Below are 19,652 nucleotides of genomic sequence, written 5' to 3'. Positions count from 1 at the left end.
ACCGCCTTTTCACCCACTCCCCTCCCCTCTTTCTCTTCCTCCCCAACGCCCTACACCCCCACGTACCCCCTCCCCATCTTAAATAATTTAGAATTCTCTAATATATATATATATATATATATATATATATATATCCGTATTTATTAGAAAATGTGATCAAAGTACAGAGCACGTGACATAGAGTTCTTTAACGCTACCATCACCATCACCACCACCACCACCGCCACCACCATAACCATCACTCCAGTCACACCCTTTAGTGACGACAAATACCACAAATTGTTCCTTTGACAATCTTTGCTTTTTTTTTTGCACAATTTTCCGGGGGTTTTTTTTTTTCCTTTGGCATAGTTATTAATTGCCTTTGGAGCGTTGCTTTATTTTTTTGTCCTAGTACTTAACCCCTCTCTCTCTCTCTTTTTAACTCTCTCTCTTTTTTTCTTACCCTTCACACGCGTACTTTCTCTCTCTCTCTCTCTGAATCCCAATACGAGTTTTCTCCCTTTCTTTACGATAAAAAAAAAAATTCTTCTGTTTTCCACGCGTCGGTTCTCGTTATGGTTATATACAATTGGCTAATTGCATTGACAGTCGTCGTCGTCGTCGTCATCGTCTCTCCTCTTTTGTAATCCACACGAAAAAAACGGGAAAAAATTAAATAAAAGGGAGAAACATAATTTTTCCGGATACGGTGAAACGATTTAAAAAAAAAAAATGCTTTGTAACGATGGTGACAATTAAAAAAAAATTTTCCGAAAAGAAAAATTATTAATAATAATAATAATAATAATAAAAAGAAAATTTAATAGAATCCACGACGATGGCGTCACACCATAAAATTTGTGATTTTAATCTAAAATTAACAAAATCCATTTTTGATGGAAAATTTTTAAAAGATTTTTCACTTTTTTTTTTCATTTCGTCGATAAAATTTTCTCAAAAAAAAAAAAAAAGAAATCCCTAACCGTTTTCCCCGAGATTTTCTGAACACTGAACAAATATTGACTTCAAGGTCACTCACTTTTGTAAATTTACAATCTCTGACCTTATATTTTACCCGAGAAAAAAATTGTCAAGAGAAAAATATAAAATTATAATAAAAAAGATAAAAAGGAAAATTCAACGAAACAGAGCAAGAGAGAGAGAAAGAGGACGTAGAAGACAGAGAACGAGAGAAAAAGAGAGAGAGAGAGACAAAGAGACAAAGGCGGAAAAAAGTTTTTAGACTGTTAAAAAAAAATTTTTTCTGGAAGTTTTTATTGTCTTATTGATAATTTAACCGGAAGAACATAATTAATAATAATAATAATAATGATAATAATGAAATTATTTATCCCTTAACACAGTATACAAACAAACGAACAAACAAAATCAATCAATTTTTTTTTTTTATATACTGGAGAATAAAAAAACCCAATTAAGGCGTTAAATTTTTTTTTTTTTTTGTAATTCTGGAATTGATTCCATGACAATAAAAGGAAATAAACCAAAAAAAGGTGAAATTTCCAGTAGAAATTTTATACTGGATAACATGCCAAGCTCTCTCTTCTTCACTTTAGTCGTTCCCGTGTTTGTTGACATGGAAACCCCTTTGCGGCGCCGAAAACGTGCGTGCATCTCTTAGAAACGTTAAAAAAAAAACGTTTACCCATGTTAACCATACTTAACTTCCAGTTTATCTTTTGCCCGAGGTAGGCGAGACAGACACACACACATACACGCACGCACACGTACACGCACAAACGCACCCCTAACAAAAAGCGCGGGCGTGCCCCGTAAAAAAAAAAGGATTTAACAACGATTTCTTTTTATTTTTTGTCTTGTAAGGTAAAAATGTGATTCGTTTTTGTTTTTCATAAGGGTTGATTCCACTCGCTTACATCTTAAATTGCATTAGTAGTACTAGATAGGAATGGCGGTGACGGTGACGTAGATGACGACGATGACTACAACCATTCGTACCAAAGTTTTTTGTACCCATTTAACTCTTTTTTTGTTTGTTTGTTTGCAGATGATTCCCTTCATTGCACGAGCACGTCCGCAGCAACTTTGGCACACACTTCGACAATATTCGGGTGCAGTGCTGCCGGACACAGCGGTATCAACCAATTGGGTGGCGTTTACGTCAACGGTAGGCCTTTACCAGACAGCACAAGGCAAAAAATTGTCGAACTCGCACATTCCGGTGCAAGACCATGCGACATATCGAGAATATTACAAGTATCCAATGGATGCGTATCGAAAATATTGGGGAGGTAATACCGGAAATCGATTCTTCGCCAAATGGAAATCACTTCGGACAAGAAATAATTTTTTAAATTTTTTTAAATTTATAATTTAGATACTACGAAACGGGTTCTATCAAACCTAGAGCCATTGGTGGTTCTAAACCAAGAGTCGCGACAACACCTGTAGTTTCAAAAATAGCTGATTACAAACGTGAATGCCCATCGATATTTGCATGGGAAATACGAGATCGTTTACTATCGGAGGGTGTTTGTACAAACGACAACATTCCAAGTGTAAGTAATATTTTCTCTTATTTTTAATTAATTGATTAATTTTTCCCTATTACGACTACCATCGTCCTCCTACCCCACCCTCCACTCCCCTCCCAACGATATATAAAAAAAAAAGGAAGAAAGAAATATATTTAATTGTTACGATGATTATTGTTGTTGCGAAAAAAAAAAAAAATTTTCAAATAACAAATAAAGGGAACTTTAAATGAGAGAGAGAGAGAGAGAGAGAGAGAGAGAGAGAGGGAAAACGTACACACTTTTACGTATGTGTGAGTGTGTGTGCTGCACTTTTTGGGACAGATGTTTCATAATGTATAATCTTATTTTTGATTAAAGTTTAATTTTCAAAAAATCATTCGAATGGAAATTGTATACTTAACCTCTTTTACGTATATAATAGCATTAAGACTTTTTTTTTTTATTGATTCTTCTTAAAAATTTTCTTATTTTGTACTGTTGTGAGTGCGTGAGTGCGTGCGTGTGTACGTATTACCTTTTTTTTTTTTAAAAATATGTAAGAAAAATTATCAAAGAAAATGGATTTTGTTCAATACGATTCTCCTTAGTATAATAATAATAATAATAAAAAAGAAATACTTGAACATCTGTATGAATGAATACACTTGAAAATCAAACAATGCCATGTGAAAAATCATCATTTTTCCTATCATTTATATCGAATTTTTTTTAAATAGTTAAAGATTTTATTATAACCTTTTGACGTCATCAACATCATCATCATCATCATCTTTTTTTTATTGTCTCGAAAATTTTGCAAAAAGGAAAAAGGAAAAAAAAAAAAATTGTGTCAAAGGTTTTTTGAAGGTTATCGAAATGAAGTTGGAATGAATTATGTAAAAGGTTTCGTCAATTTTATATCCTTTTTCACGATGATGATGATGATTATAATGATGATGATGTTAAATATTATTATTATTACTATTAATATCATTATTATTAAAAATGTGCATAGTTTCTCTTTTAACGTATCAAAGGGCGAAAAAAAAATTTTTGTCATTGCAATTTCATTTTTTCCTTTTTTTCCTTTTAATATAAGTTTTTTCCTTTTTCCCACTTTTTTTATCTCATTCTTTCTGTCTCTTTCCCTCTCTCTCTCTCTCTCTCTTTCACTCATTCCTTTTTAATGTCCAAAACGAAATCGATTTAATTAAAACAAAACCGGTGGTAAAAAAAAAGAAAATTTTTTTTCCAATTTATTTTTTTATTATAAATTTTATAATAAAAATCAAAGGAAAAAAAAAAACCTTTGACACATACAACCTACGCTAGCTCCTTCCCTCCCCCTCTTCCTACCTTCCTCCTCCCCCTTCGACAATTTATTCTAACAGAATACGAGTATGAGTACGTTAAAAAAAAACTCGCGCCATTTTGCTTTTTCGTTCGTTAATAATCACTTTCGAATCGGTTAAATAAATAATTTATTTATTTATAAAAAAATAAACTCTCTCTCTCTCTCGTTTTAATAACTAAATAAAACCGGAAATTATTATTATTATTAAAACGGGAAAATGAATGACGAAAAAATTATTTTTTTAATCGTGTTTTTTCGATAAAAAAAAAAGAAGAAAAATCAATGAAAAAAAATTTTCACGTACACGAATGTAAGAGAGAAAGAGAGAGAGATAGAGATAGAGAGAGGATGTAATGTTAAATCGGTAGGGATGCTGGAGAAAGAAAAAATAAATAAATAAATAAATAAAAACTACTGGAGCATATAATGGATGGGAAGGAAAGAATAAAATGAAAACAAAAAGAAAAATAAGTAAAAGTGGAAAAGAAGAATCAAAGATAATGGTCTCCAGAGAGAGTGAGAGAGAGAGAGTGAGTGAGTGAGAGGGTGGTGGTGGTAAAAATGGATGAAAAAAAAAAGTCTTTGGTCAAATAAATTGATTCTCAAGTTGACCTATTAATGTTTGTTTGTTTAAAAAAAACAAAATGGATGAGAAATAACGAAAAAAATTTTTATTTTTTTTTTTGAGTTTCGTTTAAAAACCAGGTGATGTGAGAGAGAGAGAGAGAGAGAGAGAGAGAGAGTTTTTCGTATAATTTTATTCCACGAAGGGTGCAAAATTATTCGCTGGAAAAAAAAGAAAGAAAGAAAACGTTTCGTGTAAGTTACATAATTTACAATGTAACCTTTCCCAAAGTTTTTTTTTTTTAAACACACACACATAGTATCGGGTTCATTAGCATTACATTAAATGTTTTAACTCTTGAATTCCTTTTTTTTTTTCCTCTTCCTCTCACCGCTCTTCCCATTTTTCACCACACCCTTCTTCCTCCAACCCTCTTTTAATATTTTCATATAATAAGAAACTTTTGGCCATTCTTCGAGTGCAATGAAATTTCATCACAACTTTTTTCCAATTGATTAAACGTTTTCGGGCGTGTAAAACATTAAATTACTTGCAATATCATGTTGTAACTCTTTGTTATTATTCAAGTAATAAATCATTTTATACTATTTCAAAAACGTGCCTTTTTTTTTTTTTAACACTCTTGAGGGATCATCATCATCATCATCATCATCATTATCATTATTGTTACTATGTTTTAAGGGTGAAAATTTTTGATTAATGTTATTTTCGGTTACGTATTACTTAATAAAAACGTTTTTTTTAATTTAAATTTGTCTAAATGTTTGTTCGTCCGTTCGTCTATTATTATTATTATTATTATTATTATTATTATTATTACAAACGGATTTATTAATTAAAAAAAAAAAAAAAATTACGCGCGTAAATGATAATGATAATGATGAAATTTTTAGAAAAATCGAAAGAAGAAAGAATATTCACGAATTTTCCTATTTTTTTGTTTTTTGTCTTTAGTTTAAATAAAATTTTTTTAAATTTTTTTTGCTATGGTTAAAGAGTTTAAACGTTCGTTAAATTTGCTACGAATCATTTTTTTTGCTACCCGGAAAATATATCTAAGTCTCGCTCTCTCTTTCCCCTTATTCTTTTTTGTGTTAAAAACGTGTAATTTTTTTTTTTAAATTTAAATATTGTTCCGTGTGACTGTACGTATTATTTCCCTTCTTCCCATTCATTCCCCCGTATCCCGCTCTCCTCCCTCTCCAACACCCTCCTTTTTTTATATTCCCAAATTTAAAATAACGTTCACAAATATTCCGCAATTAAAATTCTGGATGAACAAATATAAAACAAGAAAGAATATTATATATATATGGATTCGGTGAATTCGGGTTTTTCATTATCGATTACATTATACCCTCCCCCCCTGCTGATTTGAATACCTCCCACCGACCGCCACGTTTTGTTTCCTCGTATCCCGAAAAACCACCACCTCCCCGCGAGATACAAAAAAAATCGTTCCCGTTGTGTCCCTGTTCTCTCTCTCTCTCTCATCCTATCGCCACAAAAACTTATTATTCAAAACCAATTTATTTTATTCTAAGACCCCCTTCCTTCCCCCCACCCATCCCCCTTTCCTAATCTCGCCACTGCGCGCGCCCCCCTCCCACGGTTTGCTTAATCGATTATGGAAGCATCAATGACTCGGTTACCTTTCACAAATTTAAATATCATTTACGTTATTTACATAAAGCGAAAGAGAGAGAGAGATGGATAAATACAAGCTCACAAAAACACGAAAAAGAGAGAGAGAGAGAGAAAGTTTAATTAATGACGTAGCGAAAAAATTTAAAAACGTTAAAAGTCTTTTTTTTTTACGTATAATAAAACAAAACCTTAGGAAAAATTCTATTATTAATAATAATAAGTATTAATAATTATTAATTATTATTTATTATTATTATTATTACTCACCTATTAAAAAAAAATTTAAATAAAGTTTATTAATTAATAATCGATTAATAAATATAAGTTTATCTAGGCATGAAAAAATTTTAATTGAAATAATTATTAATCGAAAACAAACTTTTTTAACTTATTAAAGTTATTAAAAATTTTTTTTTTATTTTTATTGTATTATCATCATTATCATTATCATTATTATTATTATTATTATTTTAAATAAATAAAATTTTCCGCAGTCTGGAAAAAAATAAAAAAAAAAATTTTTTTCTCGATATAAAAAGGCATGGAAAATTTTTTTTTTAAATTTATCGTGGAATCAGTGAAAATTATTAAATTTAAAAAAAAGGCCTCCCATCGAAAAGAGAGATAGATAGATAGATAGTAAGAGAGGGGAGATAGAGAGAGAGAGAGAGAATAGAAAAAAAAATATATATATGTGTATTCGAAGGCTATTATAATATGTTTAAACAATGAAATTTCTATAAATTGATCCATTAGTCGCCATTTTTGTGAGAATACCTCTACAGCATCCTGCTGTAGAGATGGGGGAGTAAAATGCCTGCGCAGTGAAGCGAAAGTTCCCCCGTACTGCTCATCGTTAGGGGAGCTCTTCCACGGTAATCGACCCTAACACATCTGCTACAGAAAATTCTATTCTACTAATATTTTTCCTTTTTTTTTTTTAACTCCAGAAGCCATTTTTTTTTTTTTTAAATTACAACTTTCACCGCATACGTAATCAATTGTATAAAAGAATTTTTTTTTCGCGGGGGGCACAGCGTGGGAGGGTTTTTTTAATTTTACAAAACGAACGTTGAAAAAAAAAAAAAATTTCGTGACGTACAAGCAGGTGTTCCTTTCTCTCTCTCTCAACATATCATTAATTAATAAATGTATCATCTTAAGGGACCTCTCCCCCTCCCTTTTTTTTAATCTGACCAATGATCAAACACAACAATGACGTTCGAAAAAAAAAAATGTCCGAACGGATTCGAATTTTTTTTTTTTTTCTCGAAAGGATTAAAAAAAAAAAATGCATTTTCGTCGAGGGGGTTGATTTTTTTTTTCCTTTTGTAAATTAGCAGATATTTTTTATACGTAGTTATGCAGGGCGCGCATAAACACGCACACACGCACGCACACACACACACACGCACTTACGTATGCACCCTTGCCTATTTCACATTTGACCGATTTTCAATGGCTCACATGGTTAAATGATCCTATTCAAAATCAACGTTCGCTCATGCATTAACCAGTTATTGGCACCTTAAAAAAAATGTTTTAACTCATCAAAAATATCCATGCATAATAAGTCTTCTTATTTTTAAATTGTATTCTTTTTTTTTCACATCGGGTCCGTGTGTGCCCATCGTTATTCCACCTCCTATACGTATTTATTTAAAAATTTTTTTTTATAAAAAAACCCTACTTTATTAATAATTTACAATTAAATTCAAATTCTTCTAACGATTCATAAAAAAAAAAAATTTTCCTTTTTTTTTCATTTTTTATTTTAAAAATTCAATTATACATAATATTATTATTATTATTATTATAAATAATAATAATGATAATAAAAACCGGGAATTGAATAAGGCTATTGTGTGTGTGTGTGTGTTTTATGGTAAATTCTTCAAACAAACAGCGGTTTTTATGTTTTCTTTGGGTAATAGGTTAAAACGTTTTTACAAAAACCTTTTTATTGATTTTTCTTTTTGGGGGGAAATTTAAACGATGACGTAAACAAGAAAATTACGTTGTGCCGGACGTAAAAAATAATTTTATCGATTTTTTTGATAAAGGTTTTGATAATGATGACGTATATGTTTGTTAAGGTACGAAATTTGGGTATGAAAAAAAAACGATAACGTTTTATTTTTTTTCATTGAGAAAATTTTTTTTTGTTTTATTTTCCAAAACACAAAAAGGATTTCGAAGAGGATACAATCTCTCTCTCTCTCTCTCTCTTTCTCTCTCTTTTTAGAAATTTTTTTTTTTTAAGTTCTGGAATTTAAATTTACGCGTACTGGAAACGTTTATCTTTTTTAAATATAAATTTAGTAAAAGTTAAAACTAACGTTTTTTTTACGTCACGAAGCCGTTACTAAAAAAAATTAATAATAATAATAATAATAATAATAATAATAATAATAATAATAATAATCGTTATTAAATCAAGTATTAAATTTTAAAAAAAATGGAAAACTTTTTAACGTAATTTTCATTTTAAAAAAAATTTATTTTATCATTATTATTAAAAAATAAATAAAAAAGGTTAAAGTTCCGGTCACGTTGTTTCCTTTTTCAGCAAAGGTTTTAAAGTATACACAAAATTCTTTTACCGAATGATGGGAACCAAGGGTAAATTCAACCTTTTCTCGAAAATCTTTTTTTTCTTTTTACTTTAACCTTTCGTTTCAAAAAAAAAAAAAACGAGGAGGGAAAAAAACGGAAAAACTTTTTCTCATTTCTCATTAATCATTTAACTCGATATATATATAAATAAATATTTGAAATCCATTAAATTATTATTATTATTATCATTAAAATAATTTTACGGTTTATTTAATTTTTATATAAAAAATATTATTATTATTATTTTGAAAATTCTAGAAAGAAAATTAACCGACACGTTTTTTTATAATGTTCAAATACATATATTTTCTTCAATTTTTTTTTTAACAGGAGCGGATTCAATATAAATTTTTTTTTCTAATAATAATAATAATAATATTAATAATAATAATAATAATAATAATAATAATAATAAAGCAGAAGAAAAAAAAATTTTCTTCTAAATAATTTAAAAGGTAAAAAAAAAAAAATTCTCATCGGTAGAAACGTTCAATCCGGTTACATAACTCAAATGTTTTTTTTGTTATTAACCGCCGCCATTTTATTTTTTAAAATCATTTCGTAATAATAATAATAATAATAATAATAATAATATTTTTACCCTCTTTTTTTTTTCTTTTTGGTATATCTCGTATCACATCTCTGATTAATAATTTGTGGTGACTCTTCTATTTTTCCACGAAAGGTAAAAAAAAAAAAAAAAAAAAATGGATGGATGGAGAAGAAGAGTCGTCAACAACAACAATAACAATCTTCGGGTAATAATAATAATAATAATAAATTCGTACGTTATATATATACCTTCTTAGCCTTTTGTTATTTTCTCCTCCTTTCTTACACCATCAAATCCCCATATACCTGTCACCTTCGATTTGAATTTTTTATTTGATGTCGGTTCATACGAAAAGATTTTTTAAAATTGGTGGTGATAGTGGTAGTGGTGGTGGTAGTGGTAGTGGTGGGATTCGTTAAGTGGTTGGTGTGTGTGTTCGGTATTCCACATAATATAAAAATTCCCATTGTATCTTTTTAAAAATGGAGTTATCCCCCGAAATAAAAAAAAATTATATTAAAAATTTATTATTATTATTATTATATTTTGTTATTGTTATCGATGCCATTATATTTGGTAATCCATAAACCAAATTTAAGGGGATCCCCCCTCTTTGAATTGTTATTATGAGAGAGAGATAAAAATTAAATTTCGGGGTTATTAAGATTAAGTAAAAATAATTTTAGGTTTTTTTTTTTTTAAATATATTTTTGTCAGGTATGCCAACATTTTTTTTTTTAACGGTGGCAGTACCGGAAATGATAGTTTTATTCGATTTAAAATAAAAAAACGAACGAACGTGGCGTCAACGAAGGTTTTAATTTTTTAAATACCAGAAGCTATAAGTTAAAAAAAAAATAAGGAGGTGACAAATAAACAAACAAACAACAAACAAAAAATCCGTGATAATTTTTTTGTATGCTACCGTAAAAAGTAAAAAAATTTTTTATATATATAAGAAAAACGACATTAAGAAATCCTCTTTTAAAAGAAACATGGAACGTCCTGAAGGGAGAATTTTGACGTTTAAAGTAGATACGGAATGCGAGAAATAAATCCCCCCCAAAAAAAAAAATCCTTTGGCTCCATTTTTCCTTTTTTATCCTTTGTTTGAATATGCCGCGCGTTTGGTGATAAAAAAAAATCCATTTCGTATCACCTGGAGAATAAAAATCGTCAAGATAAAAAATAAAAAAACCCGATTACTTTTTTTTCTAATATTTATTTCGTTTTAACTTTAATCTTTTTTTTTTTATAAATTCTCCAGATTTTAATAAATTTTTTTCCATTATAGTAAACATTAACTGGAAAAACTTTAACTGGAGAAATCTTTTGTTTATATATTCGAAAGGTATCAAATAGAGTCGTATGCGAGACAGAGAAAAAAAACCGTTAAAAATTTAAATTTTTGATTCTCCGTAGCAAAAATGGGGAAAAAAAAATTTTCTATCGTTGACATAAAATAAAATTTGCGTTCGTTTAGTTAACTCGTTCGAATTGTGTAAAGTTTGCACTGATTTAAATATTTAAATAAAATAAAAAAACTATACAAAGACAAATAAACGTGGTACTAGAAAAAGTTGATAACGTGATGATCGATAACACTTGATTACATTTGTTATTTTCACTCATCTTTTTTTTTTTTTTCATAACTTTTATTCATCGTAATCATCATTATCGGAGTGAAACAAAAAAAATATTAATTATGTCAAACGTTTTTAGCATTTATTATCATTATCACGTGACGGTTCATTTCCTTTTTTTCTTTTTTGCTATAAAAAATATTATTAACGGAGACCGAAGCGTTAACTTGGCTAGACTTTATCATTACAACTGGCGACTTTTTTTCTTTTTCATCTTTTATTGATTTTAATAACCGGATGTACGGATTTTAGTAAATCTTTCGTAAGAAAACAAAACATAAAAACATTTTGTTGCTGTTGTTGCCCTCATTATTATTATTATTATTACCGCCACCACCATCACGACGACAAGTTTAAAAAATTTAACACACGCATAAAAAAAAAATTTCTTCTTTTCTCTCATCTTTATCTACTCCTTATCATCATCATCATTATTATTATTTACTTATGAATATATTTACGTTTGACATTTTAAATTAAAATTATTATTATTATTATTATTAATTTTTTATGAAAACGAGTAAAAGAAGAAGAAAATCCGGTTGAAAAATAAATAAATAAATAAAAATTTATTATTTCCACTCATGTTTTCTCTCTCTCTCGTTTACCTCCTTCTCCTTATCCCCTCCCCCCACCGATCACGAATACGTAAAACGATGATGATGATGATGATTGTATATAATTTGATTATTAACGATAATATTTATTTAGAAACAAACAAAAGAAATTATTATTAGAAAATGTAAATCATAAATTTTCTTTTGGTTTTCCTTTGATTTAGGTTTTTACACGATCGATCAATTCAACTGCGCAAATGCGATAAAAATCTCTAAAAAAAAAAAAAAAAAAGGAAATATAACAATTTTCCCCCGCAAAATAAAAAAAAAAAAACAATCCTTTTACTATTGTTATTAATATCATTTCGGAGAATTTTTATTTTATTTATTAATAATTTTATTTATTTTATTTTTCTTTTTAGGTGTCTTCCATAAATCGTGTTTTAAGAAATTTAGCTGCACAAAAGGAGCAATCATCGGCTCAAAATGAATCCGTTTATGATAAATTACGAATGTTTAACGGTCAAGCACCAGGTTGGGCTTGGTACCCGGGTACACCTCCTACAACACATTTGACATTACCACCTAATCCTACGACGACGTTACCCGGACAAATGTCAAGAGATGATTTACAAAAAAGAGGTAAAAATAATTACATATTTTTTATGTATAAATTTATTCGCGATGTTATTATATAAATAATATTTTTGTTTGTCATTGTTGTTTTAACAAACAAGCAAACAAAAAGTCAATCGAATTTATTTATTTTCTTTTTTTTTTTTTTTTTACAAAATTAGAGAAATAAAAACACATTCGCGAACAAATATATGTATACATATTTAACTATTATTTCCGGTTTAAAAAAAACAAATACAAACGTCGACGGTTCGATTTGTTTGTTTGTTCGTTTGTTTTTTTTGTAAGTAATAATTATATTTAACGATCGGGGTAAATATTTAATTAATTACCGCTAAAAAATTTTTAATCCGCAAAGTATAAAAATATTGATTAAAAAAAAATAAAAAAATTTTTTCCCCGTTTGTTTGTTTGTTTGTTTATGTTTAAAACTATAGGAAATTTATTATTATTATTATTATTATTATTATTATTATTATTATTATTATTATTATTATTATTATTTTTATTTGAAGACAATTGTTTGTTGTTGTTTGTTACGAAATTGAGTAAAATTAAAATAAAAAATTAATCACCCGTCGTACGCCATTTTAAAAAAATTTTTCGCGACTCGATTAAAACATGCAAATAATTCCGACTGAAAAAAAATGAGTTTGAAAGTTTTTTTAATAATAATAATAATAAAAGCAGAAGACGGAATCGTTTATATTTTTTTTTTAAACAAAAAACTAAAGATTTAAATTTTCAAATGTTTACAAACGTGTTTTCATTCATTATTGAAACGTAAAAAGGAATGAAAAACCAGAGTTTTAAGGGTGGCACAACATGTTTTTTATATATTTACAAAAAAAGAGAAAGAGAGAGAGAGAAAGTAAAAGAAAGAATAAAAAGAAAAAAAAATTGAAAATGAAAAAAAAGGAAAGGAAAGGAAAGGAAAGAAAGAAAGGAAGGAATGGAAAAAAAAAGAAAAAAAGAAAGATAGAAAAAAAATTTTTTTTTTTGTTTGTACGTCTGACGCAATTCAACACAGCCCCCAAACAATCCATAGCAAGGGTTGTTCCCTAAACAAAGGGTAGTAGAAGAATGGAAGGGGTGTAACTGAGGGTGTGTACGGAAGCGGAAGAATTCAGAGATGGACCAAACAGAGGCAGAGGGTGCGATATACCAACTATAAGGGTGAAATTCCGGAGTCTTCCGTTCACAATAAAAGGAATAAGAAGTTTTTTATAAAATTCTTCTTCTTCTTCTATTCCTCGGCGGCGATCAACGAGGAATAATAACACTTGGCGAACGCCAAACATCTACTTTCATCCCCTATATTTTAAAAGGTGGAAATATATATAAAAAATGAAATATTATTTTCATCCCTTATACTTTTTTTTTCTTTTTTTGATCGATAAAATCTTCAACGCGTGAAAAATATGAAAATAATTTAAAAAAAAAAAAAAAAAATGGAAAATCATTTTTTAAACGCATTCGACAATCGACTATAAAAAAAATTTTTTTTTCATAACAAATCGATCGATTTTAAATTTTTATTTATTTACGATTCGATAATAATAATAATAATAATAATAATGATAATAATAATAACTAAACTCTTAAATTTATTATTTACTATTTTATTTATTTATTTATTTTTTTTTGCGAATTACGGGGAAAAATTTTCCATAAACAAAAAAAATTTTCTTTTCTCATATCGTTTCGCGACGTAACAAACGAATCTTATATGTATGCGTACAAACACAAACAAACAAACAATACAAGCAATGTCACAAACGGGTTAAAACTATTTAAATAAGTTCTTAATAATAATTTTTATTTTTTTTAAACAAATCGTAAATTTATAACGACAACAAAATAATCAAATCGCGATTAAACAATTTTTTAAAATAATAATAATAATAATAAATCAAATCCTCCTTTTTATTTTTAATATCGTTTCGTCAATTTGCAAAAAAAACAAAATGTCGTCATCGTCGTCGTCGTCGTCGTGTAAATAAAAAAAAAACGTTTAAAAGATAAATAAAATATATACATTTGTCGTACTAAATATATATATGTATAATGTTAGACGATTAAGATAAAAAGAAATGAAAAGAGAGAGAGAGAGAGAAAGGGAGAAAAACTAAAAGGGTAAATCAAAAGATTTAAAAATAAAAGGGAAAAATCATTTTCCACCACCCTCCCTTCACCCCCCACCCTCTTCAATATAACTTAAAATTTTTTATATAAACTTTTTCATTTAATTAACAAATCATCGTTTTATATTTATACCGTTTTAAAATTTAACAAAGTCGATGTGACTTTTTCGTTTTAAAAATTAACAAACGTAATAATAATAATAATCCGTTCGTTTTTATTTATTTCGAACGATGTTTTTGCGAAAGGGGGAGAGAGAGAGAGAAAAGGGTGTAAAATTATAATTTCGATAATAAATAATTTTAGGGGTGTAAAATAAAAAAATAATTTTTTATGTTTGAGGAAAGGGAGGGAGAGTGGGAGGGAGGAAGCGTACAGGTTTTTATAACACAAAAAAGGAAAAAAAGGAAAATACGATAAAAATTTGAGGAGATGGGGGTGGGGGTGGTGGTAGATCGGGGTTAAAATGAAGATACAATAAAATTCATCCAAGTAGAAAGTAATAAAAGAAGATTTCAACGAAACGTAATGAAACAAAACGCGAATGAAAACAAAAAAAAGGAAGAAAAAAGGAAGAAAAAAAGGAAAACAAATTAAAAAGAGGAAAAATAAGAAATAAAAAAAAAGAAAAGAAAAGAAAAGAGAAGAGGAGAGAAAATGAGTTTTCCAGCGGCAACAAATACTTGGTGAAATGAATCAAGATATTAAATTTTCGGTTGTTTTCCTTTTTTTTTCCTTTTCCTTCCTTTTCCTTTTTCTCCAGATAAAAGGAAAAAAAATAAAAAAATAGTCATTAACAATCGTGCCAACATTATAAAAATAATTTCATTTTCATTTTATTCCTATCCAAAAAAACAACAATAAAATAATGAAACAACCGATTTATTTAATATCGTTTAAAATTATGGAGGAAAAAAAAAACGTATCGCTGGAAAATCGTTACAATCGTAAAAACGGGAAAAGAAAATTTTCAAATTTTCACAACAGGGAAAACAATCCAACCCGAAACAATCAAAGAACAAAAAAAATTTTATTGAATTTTATTATAAAGACCCCCTGGAGCTATTACCCACTACCACTACCACTACTAATACTAAAGACTTTTCTCCCAGTGTGTCCCTCGTTACCGATCCCTTTATGCCTCCTCCCTTCCCTCCCTCTCTCCCCCTTCTTCCCTCTCCTCCCCAATCCCGTAAACTAAATGAACCGATGCAGGACACATAATTTTATTTTATTCTACAGCAAAGCTCGTTAAAAATATGGTATAACATATAATTAGATTATTCCTTATGCAATTTGTTATATGGCTTTATTCAATTGTCATCATTCCCTTTTTTTTTTTTTTCTTCCCAATTTTTCCCAATTTTATTTCCTTTATAACTTTTCAACATGTTTAAATGAATACTATCATATCTATCGTACCTATTTATCCGAACAAACGCGAAAAGGTACAATCACTTCACGAACAAACTCTTCACAAACAAACAACAAACTTTTCACGCTTTTAATCGCGCTTTTTTCCTTCTTTCTTCCTTTTTTATTTTTTTTTAACCTTATTAATCATCATTATCATTATGTTATTCATATTTTTTATTTATTTTTCATAAACGAAATTAACGAGCCTTTAATTTACAGGTTTAACAACTTTATTTTAAAATAATTCGACTTGAAAATTAAGTTTTTTTAATTTTTTTTTTTTATTAAGAAGATTTTAAATGTTAAATTTACTTGCAAAATTTTCAACACTCGCAATTAAATCAAATTTATTTAAATATTATTATTATTATTATTATTATTATTATTATTATTATTATTATTTATTAATTACTTTTTTTTTATTACTTTTCTTTTTTATAAATCCATTAATTTTTATTTTATTCATTCCTAATCATTCATTCATTCATTCATTCATTTATTTATTTATTTTTTTTTTTAAATCTTTCGAGAGTGATAATTATTACGTAATTAGTTATTTATTTATTTTTTTCTTACTCTTTCGTTCGCGTAATTATTAATTAAAAATAACAGAAATTATTAAAATTTTTTTTTTTTTAATTTACGGTTGTTAAAAAATTTCTAACGACAAACGACAAACGACAAACAACAAACATAAAATTTTTTATTTTTTAAATCAAATTTATTATCGCGTTTAATAATAAATTATCGGTGATTGAATGTTTTTGTTATTTATAAGTATTAGTATTATTATTATTAACTTCATTTAATTGAAAATTCAATAAGTAATAATAATAATGATGATGATGATAATAATAATAAAAGGTTTTCGATATGATTTGCGAACCTGAGGGCGTTAAAATCGTATCAAAGAGAGAAAGAGATTTTTAAAATTTAAAAAATTTATTAATTCAAATAATTAGTAATAAAATTTAAATTACGTGGGGAGAACCATTTCACCCCCTTCTTTTTTCATCCCTCCCATCACCCCCCACAATACTATTTGAATACATTTTATAGTAAATTAGAAAATTTCGTAAACTAAAAAAAACTTCGATTTTACCGGACGAATTTTTTTCCCAGGATTTCATCAAACGTTTAAACATTTTAAAATAATAATAATAATGATGATATTGTCGTCATAATAACTATTTCTAATAATAATAATAATCATAATAATAATGATAATCGTGGCATTTTTTTCTGGGGAGGGGTGAGAGGGAAATAAATAAAATAAAATAAAAATGGAATGATTTCTGAAAAAAATATATATAAATATTTTTTTTTTCTCTTTTTATTTTTCACGCAGCAGCAGGAGCAGGAGGAGGAGGAGGAGGTGATCTCGGTTCTCATCATGGAGAAAATACATCCGATGGAAATTCTGAACACGGATCTTCCGGAGATGAAGATTCACAATTAAGATTAAGACTCAAAAGAAAATTACAACGTAATCGAACGTCATTTACTAACGAACAAATCGACAGTTTAGAAAAAGGTAATAAAAAAAAAAAAAAAAAATTACTCCCTCCCCCCTCGTGTTTTTTTTTTTGTTGAGAAATCATTCCATGAATTATCATCATCATTATTATTATTTTTACTATTTTAAATTACTGAACAATTATTATTATTAATAATTTTTCCCGTTTTTAAAAATTAAACAAAAAAAAAATTTTTAATTTTTATTAAATTGATAATTACGGTTAAAAAAAAAAAATCTTTTGTGCCCGATAATAATATTAATAAAAATAATGATAATGATAATAATAATAATTGTTTAAAAAAGGAAATTTTTTCTAGAACAAAAAAATTTTTTTTTTTTTATTTTTTCATTCACGTAAAATTAAACAATTTATAAAACGTTTTTTTTTTACTTATTATTAGAAAAACAACGAAATCGTTTGTTTGTTTGTTTGTTTGTTGGTCCGTTTGTTTCATCATTTTTTTTTTTTCGAATCGTTTTAACTTAAAATCGTATTTTTTTGTTTGTTTTATTTTTAGAATTCGAAAGAACTCATTATCCGGATGTATTTGCCAGAGAAAGGTTGGCAGAAAAAATTGGTCTTCCTGAAGCAAGAATACAGGTACGGTATTTTGAAAAATTTCGCTTTAAGAAGAAAAAGAAGAAGATCAAGAGGAATAAGAAAAAAAAATTGTATTTGTTTCAGGTATGGTTTAGTAATAGGAGAGCTAAATGGAGAAGAGAAGAAAAATTACGAAATCAAAGAAGGACGGTCGAACCAGTGGTTAGCCCACCTACGCCATCTAGTAGGTTACCACTTAATACAGGTTTTAATTCAATGTATGGTAGCATACCGCAACCGATTGCAACTATGTCGGAATCGTATAAGTGAGTAAAATAATAATAATAATAATTTTATTAACTCAAAAAGCAGAAGAAAACAAAAAAAAAAAAATTGTTTGTTGTTGTTGTGGTTGTTTACAGTTCGATGACTTCGAGTTTAAGTTCTATGAACGGTAGTTGCTTGCAGCAAAGGGATGCTGCTAGCAGTTATCCTTACATGTTTCACGATCCGCTTCACAGTTTAAGCTCAACTTATAATCATTCTAGAGCTGCTGCAGTTTCTGCTGCTTGTAATTCAGCAGCAGCACATCAAAATTCAGTCAATACACATTCGAGTTACGGAACCGTGGGTTCGAGTTCGACCGGACCTTCCGGAACGGGTAAGAAAAACATTTCCCCCCATCTTTCCCCTCACCCTTCATCTCCCAAGCACTCATTCGATTTTTTTTCTTTTTTCCCCAGGCGTTATATCAGCCGGAGTTAGCGTACCCGTTCAAATCCCGAGTCAAACACCGGATTCAATGTCAAATTATTGGCCTAGAATTCAGTGATCTCAACTTTTCGGGTTTCCACCACCGAGGTTATTAGTGGAAAACCCGGCAATAACAACAAACGCGACAACAACAAACAATCCGACGGACTGTTCGACACCATCTCCGATGGCTGCGCATCAACGGATATAATCATTATTAAAAATAAAATATATATATATATATATATATATTTATCGGTCACAGGGTACTCAAGTAAGCGGAAATGAAATTTTTTTTTTAACCGGAAGTGAATACCTACGTCATCATAGTGCTATAAAAATAAATTGTGCCAAAAAAAAAAAAATTCTCATATATACATAAATATAAATTATCAGGAACGACATTATACCGAATGATAATAATAATAATAATATTAATAATTAATAGTAATAATAATAATAATAAAAGTGTAGCAATATAAAAACAAAACAAAGTCACGTAGTTTAAATAAAAATACCAAAGTATCTTCATTATTCACGATACGATATTTTATTTTCAATAATAATAATAATAATAATTATGATTTGATCAGTGCGGATATTATTTTAAAATAAGAATAAACGTAGAAAAAAAGTGGAAAGAAAAAAGAAGATGGAGGAAAAGAAGAAGAAAGAAGAAGGAAAAAAATTTTTTTTTTTTTTCATTACTTACTTTTTTTCAAATTCAATAGTTTAAACACGGAGAAAAAAAAAAAAAACTTTTTCGAAAAGCGGAAATAGTTGACGGACAATAGTAATAGAAATGGAAATTAAAAAGGAAAAAAAAAGGAAGGAAAGGGATGAAAAAGGAAAAAAAAAACGGAAGGTTTTTTTTTTTTTTTACGCGATGAGGGTAAAAATGGTATTTAAGGGCTGACCGAGCATATCGCCCACTTTGTAATTTATCTTCGTTTTCTGTCATATTATTCTGGTAACGTGTTACACGGTAATTTTTTTTTTTTTTTTTTCCTTTTTTATCATTATTACTATTATTATTATTATTATTTATTTATTTATTCGCCGCCATTTTTCTTTTTTTCAATGACGATACTTTTATTTTTATATATCTGACACGTGAAATAATTTTTAATTAAAAAAACAAAATCCAGTGAATGTGTGACGTCATTAACAAATGCTCTACTTATAAGGTTAATAACAAAAAAGAAAAAA

General features: G+C 28.0%; 1 protein-coding gene across 1 annotated transcript; it reads left to right on the top strand.

The window, feature by feature from the left end:
• Nucleotides 1-1,465: 1,465 nt before the first annotated feature.
• Nucleotides 1,466-18,522, top strand: Phum_PHUM097050 (Paired box protein Pax-6, putative; the record flags this gene model as incomplete). Its single annotated transcript, XM_002423880.1, has 9 exons — nt 1,466-1,607; nt 2,012-2,255; nt 2,372-2,522; nt 11,859-12,078; nt 16,979-17,164; nt 17,668-17,750; nt 17,835-18,010; nt 18,113-18,351; nt 18,434-18,522. 9 exons carry the CDS (start codon nt 1,466-1,468, stop codon nt 18,520-18,522), a joined length of 1,530 nt encoding a protein of 509 aa, XP_002423925.1.
• Between the last annotated feature and the right edge of the window lie 1,130 nt (nt 18,523-19,652).

This window comes from Pediculus humanus, genomic scaffold, assembly GCF_000006295.1.
Source record: "Pediculus humanus corporis 1103172107447 genomic scaffold, whole genome shotgun sequence".
Classification (NCBI taxonomy): domain Eukaryota; kingdom Metazoa; phylum Arthropoda; class Insecta; order Psocodea; family Pediculidae; genus Pediculus; species Pediculus humanus.
This window is presented reverse-complemented; position numbering and strand designations above follow the sequence as displayed.